Genomic DNA, 24,989 nt, shown 5'->3' with positions numbered 1-24,989 from the left:
CACACAGATTGCTGTTGGCTCGCTGCACAGCTTTTAAGATTTCGCAGAGTGATTTTGGATTGTGAGGGAAAACTAGCCCATGCTCCTGTTAGGTGCAATGGGCTAAGAGATGGAGAAGCAACTGTCACCTTCCTACCACTGTTCCCAATAGAAATCCAGAACTGTAGAAGCAACTTTGCTTGTAGGTTGTAAAGGCTGGGTCCCTAACTGCTATGCCATATCTGTGGAGTATGTTCACGTTCTTCGCAAGGGCCCGTAGTATGTCCAGGGTAGGTTTCTTGTCCTTCTCCATCCTAAGCAGTATCAGGTTTCTGTTGGTTCTGAAATAGCTATATAAACGGGAGTCTCAGTAGGTGCACCTCCTCATTCAAAGGGATTATAATTTGGCCTTTAAATTTAGGCACTATTCTGTGTTGTTCTTGACTTGCATTGTACAGAAAGGGAAATTTAAAATGTACAAGTAAGAATTTTAATTAATGGAAAAGACTTCATGTCAAAACAAACAATGACTAGCAGGAATGAATAATCTGGCAATGGGGAGGCTTGCTATAGTGAAGGCACTGTAAGGGGACTGTTAAGCCAGCGAAGGAGTAACCGAACACTGAATTCTTTGCTTGAGAGCTTTTGTATTCTTCAGCGGAAGGTGCTAATGGGTAGAAAATATCTTCCAAAGGTGCCTTCTGCTTTTCAAGCAGTGTTTGCCAGGAGAAGGAGGAGAAGGAGGAAAAAATCTCCCACAGAACAGCAAATTATTGCATTCATTAATTCTAGGGATCATATTGCTTTTGCCTAACACACGTTTTCAAGGATAGAAAGCCCATACTAAAAACATGTAGCAGAATTACAGACTCATATATATTCTCACATATATCCTCAGAGAAGTGCCATATAGCTCAGGGATAGAGTACCATACTTTTCCGTGCCTAACACCCCCCCTGTGTATAAGATGCCCCCTATTTGGGGGGGACAAAAAAATTAAGAAAATGGGAGGAGATTGCCTAGAGTTGTTGAGATTTTTTTTTGGGGGGGGTTGCCGAAAAACACTCACTTGCCAGACCTACGCTAACACTCGTGAGTGTCGCAACAGCCTGCTAACGTCTGTCCCCTCGCTGGTAGAAGGAGCCAATTGCCCGCCCAATTACTGCAGCAACAGCCAATCAACACCACCCCTTGATGCAGCCACCAATAACACACTGCTGACAATCTCCGGCTCATGGCATCAACCATCCCACATCCCGCCTATGCACTATTCATGTTTAGGTCTAGTCGTGGCCGACTCTGGGGTTGCGGTGCTCATCTCACTTTATTGGCCGAGGGAGCCGGCGTACAGCTTCCACGTCATGTGGCCAGCATGACTAAGCCGATTCTAGTGAACCAGAGCAGCACACGGAAACACTGTTTACCTTCCCGCCGGAGCGGTACCTATTTATCTACTTGCACTTTGATGTGCTTTTGAACTGCTAGGTTGGCAGAAGCTGGGACTAAACAATGGGAGCTCACGCCGTTGCGGGGATTTGAACCACCAAACTTCTGATCAGCAAATCCCAGGCTCTGTGGTTTAATCCACAGCGCCACCCGTGTCCCTATCCATGTATAAGACGCCCCCTATTTTGAACATAATTTTAGAGTATAAAAACCTAGTCTTATGCAAGGAAAAGTATGGTATGTGCTTTCCATGCAGAATGTCTCATGTTCAATCCCTGGCATCTCCAGGCAGTGCTGCGAAAGACTCTTGCGCAAAACACTGGAAAGTCACTGGCCCACAATCACTCTAAAAAAAAAAATAATGAAAAAAAATTGCCCTTCATAGCAATACATACATAAGGATGTTTTTTCTAGAGCACAACAAGTATCAAGAACAGCTGTGGCTCAGTGGTAGAAGCATCTGCTTTGCATGCAGAAAGTCCCACATTCAATTCCCAGCATCTCCAGGGAGGGATGGTCAAGAACCACTATCTGAAATCTTGGAGGCCTATTGCCAGTCGGTGTATACTATAGTGACTTCGTTATTGGGTATGTTCCTATGGAATAGCGTACCTGTAATGCTAACTTATTGTGGCCAATAAAAACTAATTGAAAAAGGAACTCAAAATTAGTGAATTTTGATAACACTCTGAAAATCAATTCATCCCCAGTGAAATAATAGCTATCAAGATTTTGTGTTTAGCTGTCTTTGCCTTCATAGGAAAATTTAAACTGAATGACACCTTTAAAACAGAGAATTATTTGTTTCTAATTTCCTTACTGGAATGAAAAACTTGATGCAGAAGACCATAGTAATCCCCGCCCCATTCTGATAAAATTCTTGGCTTAGCAACAAAATATAAACATGGCCTTATTTATTCTCTCATATTTTAACTACCTTTATCGACCATTATATTTTAAAGAAAACAAACCGAAAGGATACCTGTATTGGAAAACATGGACTCCTGTTTTCACAGGTCTGTTGGCAGTCTGCTTCTCCCAGAAAGGAAGGTCGATTTACACTCTGTGGCGTAAATGCAAGGTCATGACTGATGTATTGCCCCCACACAGTAATCATATCAGAATGTTGCTCATCTTCAGTAACAGCCTCATTAGATACCTCAATAATGTTTCTTGTCACTTCACGCACCTGGAGAAAAAGAGTTAACTGAGTTGGCACATGAGACACTATTTACTTTTCATTCAATAGCCAAAGGCGGTGAAAGCAACTAAGAACTGAGCACTTTAGCCAAAATAACGTAAGTCACAAAATTGTTCTATTTTAAAAACATATTTCAGTTTTATTAAATTGTTAAACATGAACAACTTCACACACACACCCTCTCTCTTGGCAAAGTTGTTTTGAGGCAGGGATAGGGAAACTGTGGCTCTCTGGATTGTTGGAAACCAATCAGCCTCAGTCAGCCTAGTCAACGGTGTGGAATGATGGGAGTTATAGTTCAGTAGCATCTGAAGAGCCATACGTTTCTCAGTCCTACTCTAAGCAGTAAACAAGAAGCCATAGGTGCCAACTCCCTGGCCGAGCACCCACAATTTCCCCATGAAGGAGCCAGGCATCCACAAATTTCACTGTCAGCGCCACACACGCTGCATGGCACCCACAGCCCCAGGCAGCCACTCCTGCAAGAAGCTTGTCTTTAATCATCTTTAGGCAGAAACAAAGGACCTTACTGCGTGGTAGCTACATTAGTGCTGCGATCCTGTGCGAGTCTGCTTAGAAGCAAGTCTCATTTGTTACTGTTTAGTGGGTGGGTTTTATTTTTTCCTTCATCACATTCTCTCTTGTGCTGTGGCTCTATGCCTGGAAACTTTCTTGATGCAGGGTATAGAAATCTCTTATAAAAAAACAACACATTTTAATGATTTCACAGAGTACCAACCGACGGCAATGGAAATCCATTATGTAGGAAACCGTAATTCCATCCTTTGGGCTGACTTAGTCCATCTTCATAAACTGGAGGAAGCCATCTAGCCAGGGCTGTGTTGGAGGCTCCCCATCTAGGATGCTCCCTATGCAATTAAAATGTTTTAGAATACATTTTGATATAACCAGCAACATTAACTGCAGCAGGCATGTGGGCAAATATTCAAAAGCCATGAGTTCAATTCAGTGACAGATTTATGAAAAGCAATCATATGCAACTCCTCAAGCTTGAGATAAGTATGGAACAAGTTTAAGGTTTGTTTTAAAAAGTCAGCTATCCCCTGCAAAACTTTTTATAGCTGGAGGCTGTGGCCAGGATCCAAAGTGCCATGGAACAAATTCCACTTTCTCAATGGAGCTTTGAACTTGTGGGTATCAAACAGGCAACACCCCATACCACACGATATACCTCTCTTGAATCTGGAGGGGATTTTCGAAGGAATTTGCAGTATGGCATAAGCAAAGGGGAAGGGGAGATGTCAAACATTTTGCTTGGCATTCCCAAGTCCTTCCACACTCCTGAAGTAGTAACTCTTTGGATCCTGGCCCGTAAACACAACTCATGTTATTATGACCTCTTGGAATATGGCTCAAGAGCAAGAAAGAAAACTAAGATCTCAAGGAAATCACAAAAGCCATGTGATTATTGGGAATAAGGAAGGAAAGAGGTTGAAAAAGATGAGAAGTTTTCATGTTGAACGTTGGGCAATTTCATGTCCATGCACACACAACTGCATGGGTTTAGTGGCCTGTGGCAAGCCCTTTGCTATTTTCAGAGCTCCCCAAACCTGGGGGCAATTAATTCTTTCTTTGTGCAAAAGACATAGGTGAAAGCACAAAGTCCCAAGTAAGCTTCTCGGAGTGCCTGAAACAGCTTTCTCAATCTCTTTCCCTCCAAATGTTTTGTAGTAGAGCTGCCACAATCCCTTGCCACTGCCCATGCTAGCTGGGGCTAATGGGAGTGGCAGTCCAACAACTTCTGGAGCCTGGGAAGGCTGCACTAAAGAATGAGTAAGGAATGATGATGATGATGATGATGATGATAGGAAGAAGAACAGATATTTACTGGAGCACCAAACAAAAAAGACTGTTCCTTCTACAGTGGTACCTCGGGTTAAGTACTTAATTCGTTCCAGAGGTCCGTTCTTAACCTGAAACTGTTCTTAACCTGAAGCACCACTTTAGCTAATGGGGCCTCCTGCTGCCGCCGCACTGCCGGAGCACGATTTCTGTTCTCATCCTGAAGCAAAGTTCTTAACCCGAGGTACTATTTCTGGGTTAGCGGAGTCTGTAACCTGAAGCGTATGTTACCTGAAGCGTATGTAACCTGAGTTACCACTGTATATAGGAGTCGCTGCAAGGTGCAACTGTACAGAAAGACACAGATGATCTACACGAAGTTAGTCATACACTTATGTTTCTGTAGGGACACTTAACAGGGAACAATTATTTTAGTAATACTTCACTGATCTTCAGTATACAAAGGGGCTCAATTTGCAAAGCAATGTGGGACAGTAATACATTTAATTAACTGCGATAATTCACATTTGAAGGTTGACGTACGCCTTAATAAAGCATTCAGATTAGTTACAGCTGATTTGTCTTTATTGAAATGGCATAAAATACTGCACATAGTGCTATTTCACTCAATTAAAAGTAATGATATGTTAATTTAACAGCTTAACCAGTGATTTTCTTCCTGATTGCTTTAATATTTTAGCAGATCACTGGAATGTTACTGGGGTAAGAAACCTTTCTTTTCAAAAGCAGTGGGGAGGCAAACAGAACTACAAGCACATTCTGTGTGCTTGTGGATTTGTTCCCTCAGCTGAAACAAATGGGGAAACCCGAATCTTTAGCAACATGAGCAAGAGTGCTGTGTTCAAGGAATAATGCACAGAAATATCCGTAGTGAAGTGTAAGGTACAATTTTTTGACACAGTCCATCATCTGCCAAAGGCAACCTGTGTTCATATAAAGCTCCACTTCACAGCCTGAATGCAAATCTACACTTTATATTTTTCTTTAGTTAGATTAAGCAACCTTGCATATATAGTGGTACCTTGGTTTACGAACTTAATCCATTCTGGAAGTCCGTTCTTAAACCAAAGCATTCTCAAACCAAGGCGTGCTTTCCCATTGCAGTGGGGGACTCAATTTACACTCAACAGGAAGTGGAACATGTTCTGCTTCCAAGGCAAAGTTCACAAACCAAAACACCTACTTCTGGGTTTGCAGCATTCTTAATCCAAGTTGTTCATAAACTAAGCTGTTCTTAAACCAATGTACCACTGTCTTTCTTAATACTGAACTGCCAGATTCAATATACATGTAACATTAAAGCACTTACTGGGGCTCCTCAAAGGTGGTTCAGGGTTTAAATGATACTGCACATTCCCACAAACATCTACAGCCAACAGATGCGTCCATAATGGGCTAAACAGCAAACATTTATCCTTAATCACAACTATACTTTTCAAACGAGCTTGTAAAAATTCTAAGGATTCTCAAATGAAGCAAACCCAGAGAGTTTCAATGTGAAACTAAGTGAGTATGGAAGCCCAAGGAAAAACAAGGGAGGCCAGCCTGTTTTGCATTACAAGGGGGAGAGTCAACATAATTATACCTCTTGCTGTAAGATTTACCTGTTCTGGCAAGCTCCGGTGATATGTCTGTATTTCCTGGTCATACAATTGTCTGGGCATTTTGGTGGCAGCATGTAAGGCAGACACCCAGATACATTGGTAATCATCATGAGAACATCAGCAGGTAACACGTCTGGAAATTAAAAACACTGCTTCACTCTTTGAGCACAGCATTTGACTACCATTCATTATCTGTGGAATGCTCTCCCCAGCAATACCTGCCTGACACCTTCTTTGACATATTTTTGTTGCCACAGAAAATCTAATCTTTCCCCCAATGTTTTTGATAGACTACATGTTGCTAGTATGCTGCCTAAACTTCCTGTGTCTGTTTTGAAAGTTGTTTTATTCTCTTTTTAATGGTAGAATATTAATGTTTTTAAATGTAGTCTCTCGAAAGGCTTTGGGCAACAACGCAAATTAATAATACTGCAATTACTGGTGCAACACCATTCAAAATACTGATGCAAGAATCACACTACACACACAGACACACACACAGTTTGAATGCCAGTTGCATATTTGCAATAAAATGCAAATATTTTTCTTAAGTGCTTATTGTTGTTTTTTTACATGTCCAGAAACATTAGTAAACTGTATACTCAAGCCAAACAAAAAAACAACAACAACATTTTAAAGCATTCCTGAGATGAACTTCGCATCAGGATCTCAGACACTGATACAAGTGTTTTTTGTTATTTGGAGTATCTGAATTTCTTCCCTGAAGCACAAAAAGCGGCCTCTTTTCAATTGTGTTCAATTGTGTGCACAGCCCAGATATGAATTTAAGTCCTACCCGCAGCAAAATAAGACTAGAATGAAGTCAATACTGCTTTAATCTAAGAAGCACAACCCTTAAGCAGCCACAAGGGATCCTTGTGAGCATCTGCCTGTGCTCACCACTTGGAAGCAAGGAACGTTTATGCTTCTGGTGAAGTTTTCCTTTCAAAACCTGCATCGAAACTTCCATGCTTTCGGCCGCTTGAGAGATAGCTTGAGTCTCTTGATATGAATATTTGGAAAATGCCAAAAACTGTGAAGGAGCCATTGTATCATGTCTTTTGAGAAGCCTACAGAAGAAAGAAATAATGGTGATAAAAAAACCTTTAATTACGCTGTCATCTCTTAGTATTTTCATGGGTCGCTTACTGCTCCATCATTGTTTCTTAGCTTCTCTTTGTGGGTATTTTAAATACATTTTTTTCTCTCTGTTCAGCACATTCCTGGCCTTTTACATTCAAGAGTTCTATTTCTACTTCAGTCTGTGCTTCCTATCATAGACTGCAAAAGCTGTTCATGGTATATTTATTGTATGCATTTATTATACTCTGTTTAACATACATAAACCTAGAACTCACAAACGGTGGACAATGTTTTAATTTGCTGGAAGCCACCAAGAGTAGCTGGGGCAACCCAGTGAGATGGACGACAAAACAAATCTATTATTATTATTAAATCCATAATTTGGTTCGTTTTATTAGATCTGAGAGCAGTTAGATATGCGAGACACTGGACAGTACATAGAAACAGTCTTTCTAGAGGGATTTTTGTGCCAGTAATGATTGACAGTGTTAATGTTAATTGTAAACAAATACGTGTGTGTTCAACACCTGGTACATGGCAGCCGGGGGGGGGGGGGAGACCCGGTAAAAATAATACAGTCTGAAAGGAAGAAAAACTACAAAAGAAATCTATTTCCCTCTTAGGATTCAAGTTCAAGCTGAGGTCACAAATGAAACTTGTTCATTCAGCGCAAGTTCTTCCAAAACTTAGTTCATTAAATCAGCAAACATAACCCTGAAATCCTTTCTATGGAATGATTAAGAGCTTCCCAATCTGAAACTGGATGAGAAACTGCCTCTTCAACCCAGGAGTGCTTTTTCATCCTCAAGGGCAGTGCTGAAACTCATTTGTATTGTACTGCCTCTTGCTTCAGTTATTTGCGAGCTAAACATTTGGGTTTTCACAGTGCTGTGCACCCTGTTACTTTCTGAAGATCAAATCTGAAATATGCACTTTCTCCTTCCTTCATTGTTTCCCACTCTGCCACCCCCCGCCCTTTCATAGTTTGAAAGTTCTTGGTCTCAATGCACCACTGATGCTTCAAAATCAAGGATTATTAAACTTTGGTAAAGAACACCCCTTCAGGGCACGAATTAACATTGTTCAGCATGCTCTCCCCAAACATTGCTGAGAATTTGGAACACAATCTCAGGTTACAAAATTAATGATTTGTAGATTACTTAAAACAGTGCAAATTTCTGTTTTCATTCACGTAATTTAGTGAATGTTCAGTGCAATGTTTTTTGCTGCTCCCACACAGCTGCGATATTAAGTTTACACCTGTACATACATCTGTTAGAAAAATTTTAAGGTGCATACACATAGCAGACACACTCTCCACAGAAAACCAACCCATCATCCTTCAAATTTCAGGAAATATTCCTTGAGAAAATCACACATTATTTTAGCACACAGAACAATCCCAAACAGTGGCGTAGCGTGGGGGGTGCAGGGGGGGCCGGCCGCACCGGGTGCAACATCTGGGGGCGCGCACAGAAGAGTGCTAAAATCCACGGGTTAGGGGGCGCAAATTACTAGCCTTGCCCCAGGTGCTGACAACCCACGCTACGCCACTGATCCCAAAAGCAATCTTGGCCCTTCTAATTACTCAAGTATTTCCTCTGCAGAAGGAAATATCTTGGAGAAACCTTTCCCAGTAGTTCTTTTCACTTACAAATCCTGTCTTAAGGGCATATTTTGTGTAAATACTAAAGTATTTACCATCTCAAAAGAATGGTCAGGCTGCTCAGGTAATGCAATCAGCAAAACATTATTAGGTACCTTGGCAGACAGGAGAGAGCCACTCTCAAATTTTCTCAGTGGATCATCACCTTATTGTGGTGAGTAGGTTTGCACGTTCCTATGACCCTTGTGAGGAATGCAGGTGGCACTGTGGTCTAAACCACAGAGCCTAGGCCTTGCCAATTAGAAGGTCGGCTGTTTGAATCCCTGCGACGAAGTGAGCTCCTGTTGCTCGGTCCCAGCTCCTGCCAGCCTAGCAGTTCGAAAGCACGTCAAAGTGCAAGTAGAAAAATAAGTACCACTCCGGCAGGAAGGTAAACGGCGTTTCTATGCGCTGCTCTGGTTTTGCTGGCCACATGACCCGGAAAAACTGTCTGCAGACAAATGTCGGCTCCCTCGGCCAGTAAAGTGAGATGAACGCTGCAACCCCAGAGTCTTTTGGGGCTGCACTTAACTGTCAGGGGTCCTTTACCTTTACCTTTTATGACCCTTGTGAGTGAAGTCATTGGGAGTCTTGTACTCCCAGCAGGGTCACCCAAGGCAGTAAGGTCAAAGGGGAGGAAGCTAGACAAAGAATGGTCCAAAAAGTCCTCAATGGCAGAACAGGTGGTAGATAACAAGCGGTATGTTACGTCAGCTGTGAAGGCAGATGAAGGCTGCACCAGATAAGAATCCACCGGTCGTCATGATACTCATGCCATTGGAATAGAGCCTTTCTGCTTATGAAAAGCTTGGCCTATCGCTCAACCTTCAAAAAACCAAAGTGCTGCACCAAAAAGCACAAAACAACCCTTCTGCAATGCCATAAATCCAGCTCAATGGTGTAACGTTGGAAAGTGTCAATCACTTCTCCTACCTGGGCAGTTATATTTCCACAAGAGCAGACATTGATCCAGCATCGCCTGAGATCTGCAAGTGCAGCTTTCTCCCGACTGAAGTGCAGAGTGTTTGAGGACTGGGACATTTGCAGAAGCCAAAATGCTTGTTTACAAGGCTATTGTGCTACCAACCTTACTATATGCTTGTGAAACATGGACCACTTACAAATACCATCTTCAACTCCTGGAAAGATTCCATCAACGGTGTCCCCGAAAAATGTTACACATCACTTGGGAAGACAGGTGAACTAATGCCAGTGTACTGGAAGAAGCAAAGATCACCAGTGTTGAAGAAATGATTCTTCAACATTGACTTAGTTGGACTGGTCATGTTGTGCGGATGCCTGATTATTGTCTTCCAAAGCAACTACTCTATTCTGAACTTAAAAATGGAAAGCTGGTGGTCAGCAAAAGAGGTTTAAAGACTCTCTCAAGGCCAATCTTAAAAAATGTAGTATAAACACTGACAATTGGGAGACACTGGCCTGCAAGAGCTCCAATTGGAGAACAGCCTTTACTGGTGTCATGGACTTTGAAGACACTCCAACTCAGGACAAAAGGGAGAAACGTGCCAAGAGGAAGACACATTTGGCAAACCCTCACCAAGAACAACTCTCACCTGGAAACCTATGTCCCCACTGTGGAAGGATGTGTGGATCCAGAATTGGCCTGTACAGTCACTTAAGGACTCACTGTTAAGACCATGTTCATGGAAGACAATCTCACTCAGCTATGAGCGATTGCCCAAGAAGTTGTGATGTATGTATGATGCTTTTAGGGTGGTCTTTGACCAAGGGGTTGGGCACCATATACAGTTTTTAAAGGGGTTTGTACAATTTTGTTCTGCGTCTGTCTTACCTCCCTGCAAGGGGGGGGGCGACTCCTTTGCAACAGAAAAATAAAGATCTGCCTTGCTTTTCACTGGATCTTGCTGATCATGGACTGAGGGGACCCAGAGTCCCTTGGGGAGCTGGGCAGCAAAAGCCCACCCCCAATTTTTCTATACCACCTCTGAGTGTACAAATAATACATTGATCCCATTTATTTATATATTGCCTTTAAACCCTGCTTTTCTTCCAGGCATATCAGTTGGCATGTGTGGTTCTCAACTCTCTTATCCTCACAACAATCCTATGGAGTAGGTTAGGCTAAGAAACAGGGACTGGCCCAAGATCATCCAATGAGCTTTAAGGCTTTCTACCTGGGTTTCCTCCAGCTCTCCTCTGGAACCCCAACCACAACACAGTTTAATAGTTTGTTGTAAATTACATGGGCCTTGTTTTGCTGCAAGTTGCAATTACGAAGTTGGAAGAATTAGAATACTTAACAGAATTTCTTGCCACGAGCATAGATTCTAATCATCCATAAGTTGCTCGTTTTCTACCACCCTTGTGGTTTCTGTGCCTGCATGATCTGGAATCAGTGCTTTAATCAGTATAAATCTTTGTCTCCACTTTAAGCCTATTATTGTAATCCAGAATCCCATATGTAAATTATGATGTGCAGAAGGCTTTTTTTATTATTCTGTCCTGCCTTGATGCAATTGTAAGGTGAATGTAGACAGGAAATTCTGTAAGCGGGCACCTGCAAGAGATCACTGAGCAAGGCCAGGTATGGAGTTGTTACCTCACCTTTCTCTTCTTCTGGTTGTTTCTTCACCTTGGATAGAAGCGGTTTCCTGCAGAGTTCTCCTAATTCCATGCTCTTTTGCTTTTCCTATGCATGTTTAAAAGAGAGTCACCACAGGACCAAAGCATAATTTGACATAATTTGTAATAGCAATACACAAAAGCATGCAACATGCCATGAATGGGACATAGGTCAGCATAGGTCAGCCTAGGGTGAACACCTGGATAAGTGGAAAGCCGGGAACAAGCTATCTCCACCATCCAAATACTCCCCTGGACTCAGGAACAGGCACAATCCCCTCTCAGGGGTTGACCAAACCATGGAGTCCCTGAATTCCTTTAACGGAATACCCTTCACATAGGGATGGCGAGAGCGTTCTCCCATCCCTATCACCTGAACCAGAACCTTACAAGTTGTGACGATTTGCTACATGGCAGGCAAAACCCAAATGGCAACGACCAATCAGCCAAGTGGGGAAAATTCCTGCCGTGCTCCTGTCCCAATGACAGACGACACATGACAGCATAGCAAGGTCAAGCGCACAAGCCCTAAAAGTAGGAAGAGGTGGGCGGGTGTTTCAAATGCACAAGCCAAAAGAGGAAGCTCTGGGTCATGTGCATGGGCATAAATAGGTCCCTTGATCCATTTAGCTTGCGTACCATTGGCCTGATTAAACCCAGCACCAAGGAACCTTCCAATTGGGTGTTGTGGCTATCCAATCATACCCACCCACAACACAGGGTTAGGTTGCCAGGTCTTAAGGGAGGACCCGATTTGTGGAATGCTCTCTCCAGGGAAGTTCACCTGGCACCTTCATTATATATTTTTAGGCACCAGGCAAAAACCTTCTTCTTCAACTGGGCCTTTGGCCGATTAGTACCTTACAGATTGGGGTGGTGTGTAAGTTTTTGTTCTTGTTGCTGTTGTTTTTTTTTGCTGGATACAGCAGGGACTTTTGCAGCAAAGCCAGCAGAGCCAGCAATGAGGATCTAGGGCAGGCACCCCCAACCTTCGGCCCTCCAGATGTTTTAGACTACAGTTCCCATCATCCCTGACCACTAGTCCTGTTAGCCAGGGATCATGGGAGTTGTAGGTCAAAACATCTGGAGGGCCGCAGGTTGGGGGTGCCTGATCTAGGGTTTGGGACGTTTTGTAAGACTCCTAACTGCTGCAGCTAGTGGACCAACATCAATACACAATTAGGAATGGGACCCTGATGTTAAGGCTTTCTAAAGATGAAAGTAATAAATGAAGTGTGAATTCCCAAAAAATAGCATGCCATGAAATACAATATAATTTAAAACTACACATTCGGAACTTTATCGGGACAGAAAAGGTGAATGATTTTTCTTTACCCCAAACAAGGGAATAAAATCCTATAAAAATATCTCAATAAAGTAAACCAAGAGGTTTTTTAAAAAACGATATTAGAGTCCCCCCCCCCCAATACATCAAATGATACTTAGGGCATTATGTGTGCCCCTCTTCCCCCTGTATTGTAAAGAATGTTTTTGTTTTTACTTACTGAATAAGTCATTCCTGCCCCATTGGACAAAAGCAAGGAAAACAGCCACACTGACCATTGTTATTAAAATTATGAAGAAAATGAATACTCTCATCTGAAAAATAATGAAAGTAGTACAGTGAATGAAACTATGACTACAGTTTATAAAAGCAGCATATACATAAGTAGTTTTCTAGCTGTGCAAAATTTGATCCTATTTCAGTCTCTTTAAAGATTCAAATAATCAGAAGTTTAACCTTCACCATCTAATCTATGTAAAAATAAATAAAATGAGATACAAAAGTTGAAACAAACTGATCAAAGGTTTTCTTACAATCAAGTGACATTATTTGTTAAATTAATAAACAACTTATTTTGCATAGAGTTTAATTAACAAAGGAAAAAGGGCACAAAGTGAAACGAGATAGCAGAGGTTTGCTTAAAATATTTCAAATAAAATGCCTCCCATATTCCAATTAAACTTCAAAACAGTACACATAATTACATTATTATGTTTTATTTGCTTTTAAAAAAAACCCTTGAAAACTTTCTAGATTGAAATCACTGTAATTCAGAAAAATCACATTAAAGCCAATGCATGTTGTTTGTAGGAAGTTGGTTGTTGGTTGCAGCTGGAGGGGGGAAATGCATATTTTATAGATGAACATAATTTACACTACATAATTAAACCTAAAGGTACATGCTTTTGGAACAGAACCGTGGTTCATATACACCCTTTCATCAGTTGATAACTGCAACATCAACCTCCACATATTAACCTCAATATCAACATCAACTTCTACATATGTCTCTGCTATCAGTGATCTAGTACCAAAGACAAAATTTCAAGATCACCTCAGTGCTTTTCAGTGGAGCACTCCTGTGCCATTATAAATCAAGTCTATGGTAACCAGTTCAGGAGTAGAGAAACTACTCAACCCATCATAAAAGTTTGGTTTCACCTTTGCAATACGCTGATGAAAAATCCTGCATGCATATTTAATTGTCACACTGCTTGTGTGTGTATGATTTGAAAATCCCTGCATGAAATAGTGCCCACAAAAAACACACAACAAAGGCAAGTGTTTTTACGTATTTCAAGCTAAAAATATGGGCTCCAAGAAACAAAAGTTTTAGAATCTGACCTTTTTTCCTGCTGAAGTTCTGCAGCTGTGTTGTTTATCACTGGCACTCATTCTCCTGAAACACTACAGTGATATGCTTTCCAAGGCTCCAGCCTTCAGTATAAACTTGCTCTATGCACGAATAAGCCTGCCAGTCTTCAGTATGAACTAGCTGTATACTTCTGCTCGAGTCCTGCTTTGTAGGCTTCTCATGGGCATCTGGTTTGACCACTGTGAGAACTGGATGCTGGACTACATCACTCTTGGCCTGATGCTGAAGGGCTAATCTTATGTTCTTACTGAAAGTGATTTGATGGACTGCCATTGGCCCATTTTATTTATATTTTTGCACATATAATGCAGCATTTCATCTTCATGGTTTGCGTTCCAGTAATGGGTTTATTTTACTCCAGTAATATTGCATGGCCCATTTCCTTTTAGTTTGGAATTCTGGAGTTTCAGATTTTTGGACTACATTTTAACCTGAGATGTATTTGCAGAGGAGCAGGCAAGGTGGTTGGCTCAGGGCCACAAATACTGAGAGTGGCATTTGCATCACCATTGGTTGGGTGCCCCATGTGCCATCTATTATGTACTGAAGTTCTCACCATGGGCTAGCAGGGGGATACTGTAGATAGTTTTCACTCAGGTCCACATATGCAAATAAGGAATTGAAAGTGACGTTCAGTGATTGGATAGTTACAGAAAGTTGTTACTGTTGCATTGTAGTGGCAACAGGCTGGCTGAACCCTTCAGTTCAGTACTGTTCTGGCCTGTGAATAAACAAGAGCTGTTTGAAGAATCGCTGTGTCATCTGATATGTTCACCCACAACCTAACACCACCCACAGTAGCTGCCCCAGTGTGAGCTGTGTGAAGGGGCCTCTGCATGGCAGCAGTGAAGGAATTCCCTCCATCCTACAGGACGATTAAACCCTCCTGCACCTGGTTGGGCACTAGAGAGGGAGGAGATGCAGCATTTAACATCCTGACCGGATGTTTAATTAGAGTTTAGCCCTGCCCTACAAGTTGATGAAGGACTGGATCTGGGGTAGGGCAGTGGTTACCAAGTCAGCCTGGATTCCGTTGGGGGAGGGTGGGAGAGGATGTGCATATGAGTGTGTGAATAACAAATTGCTGCTGGAACGTGGAGAAGTGAATTACAAATTGGAAACATTGAAAGAAATGGAATTGCCAGGTCCTTCTATCCCTATCTAGAAGCCCATGGCAAATGATACTATGCAGCATAAAGCGATTGGATGCACAAAAGCTTACTCCTTTTGGAATAAAAAAAATTGTCCAGACCCATAATTCTGATTCAAAGCTTTAACAAGAAGACCTTCTTCAAAACAGGTATAAAAATAGTCAATGATACATCCTGAATAATTCCACAAAGCATATGCTTTATCCAGGCATAGATTCTTCTTCTTAAATACTGTATATAACAAAACTAGAACCAGAGCAAAAAGCAAAGTGTGTTGTGAACCATGGGGTACCTGGTGGCAAGTCCAGCTGGTGTACACAATCCCATGGCGGATACTAGTGCGTAATCCAGCAGGTCAACAGGTCCAAAGTCCAGTCAGGTCAGATTCCGGCCTTTACAGTCAATCCAGGGGTCAGGGCACCTGGAGGTCAGTCCCGCACAAGCACAGTCCCCAAGAGCTCCCCGGAACAGCCAGGCCATGGTTCAACCAATATAGGAAGTTGAGGAGACCCAGCACCTCACTTCTGCTCCCCCTTTACACGTTGCATGCTGATTGCAGCATCTGGGCTTGACAAGGCAGGTGACCCTCACCTGTTCTGAGCCTACTCCAGGTGACAAATCACATACCTCCTTCCCGAGCCAATGAGCTCCACCTGGGCTGAGGGCCCTTACCTGCCTTAGCCTCCTACAGCATATCTCCCGCTGCTCCTTATGTCTCAGAGCCAGCTGTGTTTGTGGAGACAGGGGCTCCTCTGGCTCTGGTGAATGGGTCCTGCTGCTCTGGCTCCTGTGCACTGACCTCCATCCCCTCACCATCATCTGTCATCATCATCTTTTTCCTCCTCATTGTCCTGCCAGTTGATGACACTGGGGAAGAGAAAGCAGGAACCTTCAGTGGCAGAGGTAGTGCTGGTTGGCTGCCATAGCAGTGGTCGCTTGGCAACAGATCTTGATGCCTGGTAGGGATGTATTTTGGGAGGCAGAGTTCGGGAGCTGAGGTAGGGAAATGGTTCCCAAATCAACCTAGGTTAGGTTGGGGCAGAGTGGGGGAGATTATGCATAGGCTTAAAAATAATGCAATGCATTGTATTAGGGCGGATTGCTTGAATAAATGTGTACATTAATCAAAACTGCTGATGGGTATGTATGCCTGTATCACAAATTGCTGCAGAAATGTGGAGAACTGAATTTCAAATTGGGGAAAAATGAACTATTGAAATAACTGAAATTGACAGGCCCTTCCCCAGTGGCATAGCCTGGGGGGTGCACGGGGGCCGGCTGCACCGGGCGCAACATCTGGGGGTTAGGGTTAGGGGGCGCAAATCCATGGGTTAGGGGGCGCAAATCCATGGGTTAGGGGGTGCAAATTACTTGCCTTGCCCCGGGTGCTGACAACCCATGCTACGCCACTGCCCTTCCCAGAAGCCCATAGCATATATTATTATTGTAGGGATCAGATGAGATTACCATGAGGAATTATAAAATATACATCAAGCCATCGTGTCCACGATGAATGCATTGTGTTGACTGGGTTTCATATATTGACGATAATTTCTGATTAAATCTCATAAGATTCTACATTCATGCCTTTTTCCTCTACTGCCCATTTCTCTCTCTTCACAAGTCACGTACACACTTAGGCAGGCAGGCGTCCTGGGTTCTCAAAGATAATGGGCAGTTTCGTCGATGTAGCTTTCTTATATATTAATCTTAGGAAGTTAATCTTAGGGCCAGGAAACAGGTTTCACATTAAGGTGATAATGGTCACTGTTGTCCTGGCCATCCTTCTTATCATGTGTACTGATTGTTTATGACCTCCGGGGTTGCTGTATTCGCTCCTTTGTTGTTTTCATTCATTTACTCCCAAGTATGCATGCCTAACTAGTGTTTATAGTTTAACTTTGTCCCCTCTTGAGGTTTGTTAGAATGCTCAAAGGAAATCTGATTGGTTCTTATGAGAAGAACCAATGTAAAGGATTCTTTTGCTAATAAAATGGCCTGGTGAGGGGTGTGGTGGACGCACTTCCTCCGAGAGCCTTGCTGGTCAAAGCCTCGTGTCTTATTTTAATCAGGGTCCAGTGCTTCCTTTGGCCTCAGAACACAACAATTATTGCGCAAGATATTATTATTGGAACAATAATTGCCCAGACCCATAATTATAATTTAAAGCTGTACTAACCAGAACTTCTTCAAAATAGGTACAAAAACAATAAATGATACAGCCAGAATAATTCCATAAAGCATATGTTTATCCAAGCATTTTTTTATATATAAATATTTATTAAGATTTTTATAAGAGAAAAGCATAAATAACAAACAACATTGCTTATGTCATACACAAAATTTCATAACTTGTTTGGACTTCCTCACGTCTCCTGCTCCCACTTACATTGTTAAAAAGTTTTTTCAAGCAAATTATCATCTTGTTTACAATCTTATATCCACTCGTTTAAATATAATCTAATAGTTCTCCCAAAGGGTTTGTCTTTTCCTTAATCTCACTTATCATCTAATTCCAATCTAGTTTAGTGGTGGCCAATTATTTATGATCAAGCATCCTTCTTAACATTCAATCAAATTACAATATTTTTGTAAATAAGTTTTAAATTTCTTCCAATCTTCTTCCATCCTTTCTTCTCCCAGGTCTCGGATTCTGCCGGTCATCTCTGCCAGTTGCATATAGTCTATCAGCTGCATCTGCCATTCTTCCAGTGTGGGTAGATCTTGAGTCTTCCAATTCTTGGCAATGAGTATCCTTGCTGCTGTTGTTGCATACATAAAAAATGTTCGGTCCTTCTTTAACACCCTCTGGCCGACAATACCCAGGAGGAAGGCCTCTGGTTTCTTAGTGAAGGTATACTTAAATACCTTTTTCAACTCATTATATATCATTTCCCAGAAGGCCTTCACTTTAGGGCAAGTCCACCAGAGGTGAAAGAATGTTCCTTCATTTTCTTTACATTTCCAACATTTATTATCAGGCGAATGGTGTATTTTGGCAAGTTTAACTGGGGTCATGTACCATCTGTATATCATTTTCATTACATTTTCCTTCAAAGCATTACATGCAGTGAAGTTCAGCCCAGTGGTCCACAACCTTTCCCAGTCCTCAAACATAATGTTGTGCCCAATATCCTGTGCCCACTTTATCATAGCAGATTTAACCATTTCGTCTTGTGTGTTCCATTTTAACAGCAAGTTATACATTCTTGATAGTACCTTAGTCTTTGGTTCTAACAGTTCTGTCTCCAACTTCGATTTCTCCACCTGGAACCCTAGTTTTTTGTCATTTTTAAAAACTTCTTTAATCTGGGCGTAATGTAACCAGTCTCGCACTTTACCCTCCATTTTCTCCAAACTCTGCAATTTCCAATTGTCACCGTCTTTTTCTAATATTTCCCAATATTTTGGCCATTTGGCCTCCATATTGGGTCTTTTTCGGGCCTTGGCTTCCAGAGGGGACAGCCACCTCGGAGTTTTGTTTTCCAATAAGTCTTTGTATTTTGTCCAGACATTAAATACTGCTTTCCTGACAATATGGTTCTTAAAGGCCTTATTGATCTTAACTTTGTCATACCATAAGTATGCATGCCAGCCAAAAGCATTGTTAAAACCTTCCAAATCCAACACCAAATCCAATGTTTATCCAAGCATTGGGTCTTCTTCTTAAATATATAACCTAACTACAAGCGCCATTATCACATCCTTCTCCCAGTGTGCCTGGGAACAAAGAACAAATGAAGATTTGCAAGTTACCATAACTCCTTAATTTAGGGCTGCAATATGTCTGGAATTTCCTGGACATATCCAGGCTATGTCCATCGGAAATAGTGTCCGGGAGGTTAAAATGTCTGGGGAAACCAGGTGTATGGCAACCCATTTTGGAAGTGTTGATTTATTTATTTATTTTTGCTGAATTTCCTTTAAAAAATAGCTCAAAATCTCTATTTTTCTGAGATTTTGCAACAAACAAACCCAACCTTTATCGCATGATCTAACTCAAATGAGAGCTAGCACAGAACACCAACAGTTAATCATTAAGCCAGCTAAAAGCTCAGAAAGCTCTTTCTAGTTTGGTACAACATACAGGCATTCTCTATTTCAGTGTGCAATTAAACAATTATACATAGCAAAGCCGCAGAGCAATGATTCTTTTTAGCTTTTAGGTGCATAGCTGCTCCATTTTTTGCAGATACCCTTCCCACTGGGAAATGGACAATCACCCCCAAGATGCCTGAGATGTTGCCGACCAATATCTAATTTCCTGTTGAGAAGGGTGCCTAGAAGAGATAGCAGAGGGCGAGTCCTTTGTGCTGCTTTGCTGCTAGCTCCCTCTTGCATTGAAAAACGGGAGTCTAGCCCAGCATGCTGGCTCAGTGATGGATCTTCTGCCAGACTGGGCCTTAAAATGCTGACCCCTTACATTGGTTCTGGAAGGAAAAGTAGTTCAGGCATTGCAACCTAATACTTTGTCAGAGCTGAAGTGAGAGGCCTGGGGCAAGTAAACCTATTTCCTTCCCCTGAAAAAGGAGATGGCATAAGGCAAGAATACATCAGGTAAATGTTTCAGAAAGCCATGCTTGTCAGCTGTTTCTGCTTCTTGGACCCATCCCTGGATATTGTAGTTCAACAGGCTAGCTTTATCAGAAGTAAACATTAAAAAAGATGAATGTGCTTCTCCTCTAGATGAACAAAATAGTGAAAGCAGTTTCATTTCGGCTAACTCATTAAATAAAAGGCTTTAACGATGCATTCTCAAATAGGTTGTAAGCACTGTTAAATACTTATAAGGCTTTAGCTCTTGCCTGTCTGTGCATTTTCAGCGAGGGCTGAAACATGTCAAATATACTTTTGTTGGGCTCTTAAAAAGGCAACCTCCCATCTATAGTTGCCCCCAAAAGAAAGAAAACCTCCCCTCAAAGCTGCATCAAAGCATTCTCATTAAGCTAAAGGAGAATTTCCCCTGTGTCGACATTTTTGTTTACAAAGCACCTCAACCTCTTCAGTGTTTGAGGCTGAAGTGTTTATCAGTTCAAACAGCATCCAAGAGGGGAGTTTTGACTTGACAGCCATCTGTACCTGTTTTTAATTAATTTTGAGAAACAGAAAGCCTTTTCCCCACCCCCACATTTAGTTTCTACTGAAAGCCAAACCTAGCACAGGTATAGGCCTGCTTCAATATGGAAAGGCTATCTGGGAGAACCTGACCCTAGCCGCTCATTTTCAAATATTAGGACCTTTCGGAGAGAAGACATGAAACACTTAATTTATCATTTAACAAATTTCAGTAGACGCAGACCCTGCCATGTCTCTGAATGCCTTCAAACTGTCAGTATTATGTGGGAGGGATCATTCAGGTGCATACTGTTAAGTTGTGGGTGAACATATCGACGACACAGCGATTCTTCAAACAGCTCTTGTTTATTCACAGGCCAGAACTGAACTGAACTGAAGGGTTCAGCCAGCCTGCTTATATAGAGCTCCAGTACAACGCAACAGTAACCATTTTCTGTAACTATCCAATCACTGAACGTCACTTTCAATCCCTTATTTGCATATGTGGACCTGAGTGAAAACTATCTACAGTATCCCCCTGCTGGCCCAGGGTGAGAACTTCAGTACATAACACATACCAATAAATTTAGGCTGTGCGATTAAAAGGAATTAAAGCATTCATGTCACCCTGGCACAACAAATCCACTTAGAAAGAAACTGACTTTTTGCAGTTAAGAAAGTGATGGGGAAATGCATCAAAAAGTGTGAGCTGAAGAGATGACCAAATTCAATCTGGGATGGATGCACCTGTCCATGTATGTTTCTCTTAGTTTCTCATTTTTCCAGTCTTAAATGTGAACACATGAGCACTCGCAGCAGAAATTTCAGCCCCTTCACTCCTCCCCCAGCCCTCCTCCTGCTGCACTACCATGGTTTGGCTTGGCATCATGTCTAAATCCAGACACATCACAAGCTGTAGTCAAGGTTTGCTTTTGGCTTACCAGTTGTAGTTTGTCTGAGGGAGACAAACCATGAGCCCAGGGTTGGACACAATGCCAATCTAAACAATAGCTTGGCTCCAGGTAGAGTGGTAGCAGGATGACCAGGGGAGGAGCGAAATGGCAGTGATTTCTGCTGTGAGACCCCCATGTTTGTGCTTAGCCATGGTTTGGCTTAGTGGTATGTAGAAACTGGGCTTCTATAAACTGTGGAAGGCTAGTTTTGTTCTCACTGCAGTGCTGCTCTCAAGCATAGAGCTCTGCTTTCCCCTGTAGCAATGAGTGTCAAGCCACTCATTTCTTTGGGAGAAAGTCAACATTCACGAACACCACTGGGCAGCAGCTACAACTACTCCTCTATCCCTGGTGACTCCAGCCATAACCTGCAGGGTGTGACAGAATACTCTCAGCTGTCTTTCATATGTAGATACTATAATTATAAGTTAAATGCCAGGGTTAGCGCTAGGAAATTCAAGGTAAGAAGATGCTTGAATATATGGGAGGAAAGGGATGAGGGCTTGTAAAAAAAAAAAAAAAGCCACCACCACCTGATCATTGCCATTTTAGCCAAATCATGCCACACCCCCCAGTAGCTAAGGGGAGGTGGTCATATCTTACAACCCCAACTGGAGCTCTGCTAGCTTTTGTCTCTATCTCCGACATTTAGAAGCTGTTAAGCATTGGTGAAAAGCTGTCTTTACTACTTAGATTTTACTTTTCCTCCCCACTCTCTCTGTTATTTTGTGTGGCTGTGGTGTTGTTTTTCTTGCAGACCTTCTATGGCTGGATGAGAAATCGCATTTTGCAAATTATCTGATTTATAGCTGCGTTTCCCCCGCTTGGTTTGCATTAGAAGCTTGGCAGACTGAAAGAACCTGAAACTTCTCAACATATAATTGCTTTTTAAAAAAACAAAAACCCAAAGCCATGGAGTTTCTTAAGAATTGAGATTTCCCTTATGTAGGTTAAGTAATTTCTTTTGCTCTGCTAATGACTCAATTTAGTTTGGAGCCCTTTGTTTTTCTTTTTAACAACACCACTTTTCTTCTGCCCCTTTTGCTTTAATTGAAAGGCATTGATTCACAAAGCACAAACTTTGCTCTTGCAGCTTTTCTTCAGTGGAAAGTTTGTGGGGAGGAGAAGCCTTGTATGTAAATCAATAACACATTGCCTAAAGACTAAAAAAAACCAACCAAAAAACAAAAGGGGCCCATCTGTCCCATTCATGTAGAGCATTCTTGTGCCACTTTCTATACATTTTAAAAATAGCCATAAATAAAGATTAATACAACCCAAATGGCTTCTGAGTGGATTTAGCAACCATGGCTTCCTCCCATGTAAGGCTTGGTTTCCAGACCTTTGATCATCTTGGTTGCCTTCCTCTGCACATGTTCCTGCTTGCTAACATCTTTCTTAAATTGTGGTGCCCAGAATTGGACACAGTATTCCAGGTGTGGTCTGACCAAGGCAGAATAGAGTGGTACTGTTGCATGCACACGAAAACTCATATCAATGACAAACTTAGTTGGTCTCTAAGGTGCTACTTAGGGACGCGGATGGCACTGTGGGTTAAACCACAGAGCCTAGGACTTGCTGATCAGAAGGTCGGTGGCTCGAATCCCAGCAATGGGGTGAGCTCCTGTTGCTCGGTCCCTGCTCATGCCAACCTAGCAGTTCGAAAGCGCGTCAAAGTGCAAGTAGATAAATAGGTACTGCTCCAGCGGGAAGGTAAATGGCTTTCCATGTGCTGCTCTGGTTTGCCAGAAGCGGCTTAGTCATGCTGGCCACATGACCCAGAAGCTGTATGCTGGCTCCCTTGGCCAATAAAGCGAGATGAGCACCGCAACCCCAGAGCCGGTCACAACTGGACCTAATGGTCAGGGGTCCCTTTACCTTAAGATGCTACTGGAAGGAATTTTTTTATTTTGTTTCGGCTATGGCAGACCAACACAGCTACCTACCTGTAACTGTTGCTTCCCTTGTTCAGCAGCTTCTTCCTACATCATGAAGAGGGCCTCGTGGACTTAGCTCCTGCAGTGGTCTCTGTGACAATGCTGGTATGTGCACATCCCATCTAGCCTTTGATCCATTTGCTCTGTGGTGCAGGGAGCTTTGCTGCTGCTGCTTCAAAGAGGCCCTCAGTATGCAAAACAGAAACAAACAAAACCATGAAACCTATTCATCCTTCAACACGAGTACATTTTAAAACAGGAGCTGTATTTTGGTATTTAATGAGAGACTGGCATCTTAAAGAGGTCAGTCAATATAAAGTGTAGAAGTTAAAGTCTGAATTCATATCCAGGTTTTCCTAAGTCTCTTGCTTTGAGGCAGACCCGCAGTTTGAGAATTAAGCTTTAAATCCAATCACACCCCATTACAATATTAGACAGGGATTCAGCAGTTGCCGTAGATGTTAGACATAATATGTAGGCTGATCCCTGATAATCTCCTTTCCTCGGGGTTTTTTGTACTGTCTGTTCAAGGTTCCAGGGGATAGAGAGTCATACAAAAGCCAGGTGAAAGTGAACATTTGTGCATAATCCTCTTTCAGTCGAAAGGCTTTGTAGTACTATAACTGAATAAAGATGCTGGATTGCTTCTTCAGAGGAAAGCCAAGTAACCCTGTCGTTAACCTTTCTGCAATCTTGTACTGTTAGATTTACTATATAAGGCTGCAAGGGATCTATAAAAGATGAGGCCACAGTCCGAAGTGCAATGACTTGGAGGAAAACTCTGTTGAAATCAATGGAATGCACACCTGCGTTATTGGTCTCGTCTAGCACACAGTAAAGTATGCTTTGGACAATACGACTTGAGCACACTTACTGAGGTGTTTGGAAGCAAAGTGGAAACGTAACAGTATTCTCATGCTTAAGGACAGTACATCACTGGTAGTCTTTGGAACACTAACTGCTAGAGTGGCCTTTCGGATAGAGTAAACAAAATAGTTTGGATAATTGACGTCATGAACATCTCCAAAATCCAGGATTATTGCTTTAATGCTCTGCTGGGTTTGAAATCCTTGCTGCTTCTAGTCTCCCACTGTGAATAAGTGGTAGTAGTTTGTCTGACATGTTGTTGTTTTTATTTAAAAAAAATATGAAAATGATTTACCACACAGAACAAAACTAGTAACAAAAAAGTACAAATAACATGATAAGAACCTATTCTAGAGGGCAGTAAACAAGTGGTAGATGTTTTGACTAGAATAATAAAATAATTAAACAAGGAAGGTGGTTTGTAAATGTTTCCTATCACAGCCCAAGCTAACTTCAGAAACCTGAGGACATTTTTTTCGAGCAGATGATTTATATTTGTGGTTCTTCGTTGTTTTGAATCCCCTCACACTTCCCATTTTGGGGTTTGTTGTGGTGTTATTTGGTAGACAATGTGAGGTGAGCCCTGGTCTGGCCAGGCCACAGGGAGGCAAGTGAGGTATTTTGTAAACAAGGCCCTTCTAAATTCTATGAGGGCAGTTTATATATTTAAAAACCGAGGAGTCGTATCAAACCTGAATGTTTCATGTTATTCTAACTTGAAAAGAAACAAAGCCATTACTTAGAAGTCCGAGTTAAACCTCGGTTGGTGTAAAAATCTCTCCTCCATCGCCCCCAAAACTTTTTTCAGGTTACTGATTTTGAATGAGTCAGCTGAAAGAAAAGAAAAGAAAGATTCAGATAGAAATAGGTAGATTTAGATAGAAAAGCACAGCAAGAGAGAGGTTGAGGATGCCTGGGGTAGTGGCTTTATTTTACCGTCAACACGATATTTCTTAACACCTCTTTGTACCTTTTAGTGT

General features: G+C 42.0%; 1 protein-coding gene across 6 annotated transcripts in view; it reads right to left on the bottom strand.

Moving 5' to 3' along the window:
- The window catches only part of TPO (thyroid peroxidase), a 550,495-nt gene that overhangs the window by 51,449 nt on the left and 474,057 nt on the right, over positions 1 to 24,989 (bottom strand). For 5 of the 6 annotated variants that reach the window (XM_083730132.1, XM_083730133.1, XM_083730130.1 and 2 more), the window contains exons 1-7: positions 15,870 to 16,046; positions 12,892 to 12,985; positions 11,369 to 11,453; positions 6,955 to 7,124; positions 6,055 to 6,187; positions 3,366 to 3,495; positions 2,408 to 2,614 (exon numbers count right to left, since the gene is read on the bottom strand). In XM_083730132.1, coding sequence (XP_083586258.1) covers positions 2,408 to 2,614; positions 3,366 to 3,495; positions 6,055 to 6,187; positions 6,955 to 7,124; positions 11,369 to 11,453; positions 12,892 to 12,985; positions 15,870 to 16,016 — 966 coding nt within the window. In that variant the 5' untranslated portion in view covers positions 16,017 to 16,046. Of the gene's footprint in view, positions 1 to 2,407; positions 2,615 to 3,365; positions 3,496 to 6,054; positions 6,188 to 6,954; positions 7,125 to 11,368; positions 11,454 to 12,891; positions 12,986 to 15,869; positions 16,047 to 24,989 lie in introns of those variants that run through there. The other variant, XM_083730134.1, reaches the window with a different exon arrangement.

This window comes from Podarcis gaigeae (assembly GCF_964106915.1).
Source record: "Podarcis gaigeae genome assembly, chromosome: 3".
NCBI lineage: Eukaryota > Metazoa > Chordata > Lepidosauria > Squamata > Lacertidae > Podarcis > Podarcis gaigeae.
This window is presented reverse-complemented; position numbering and strand designations above follow the sequence as displayed.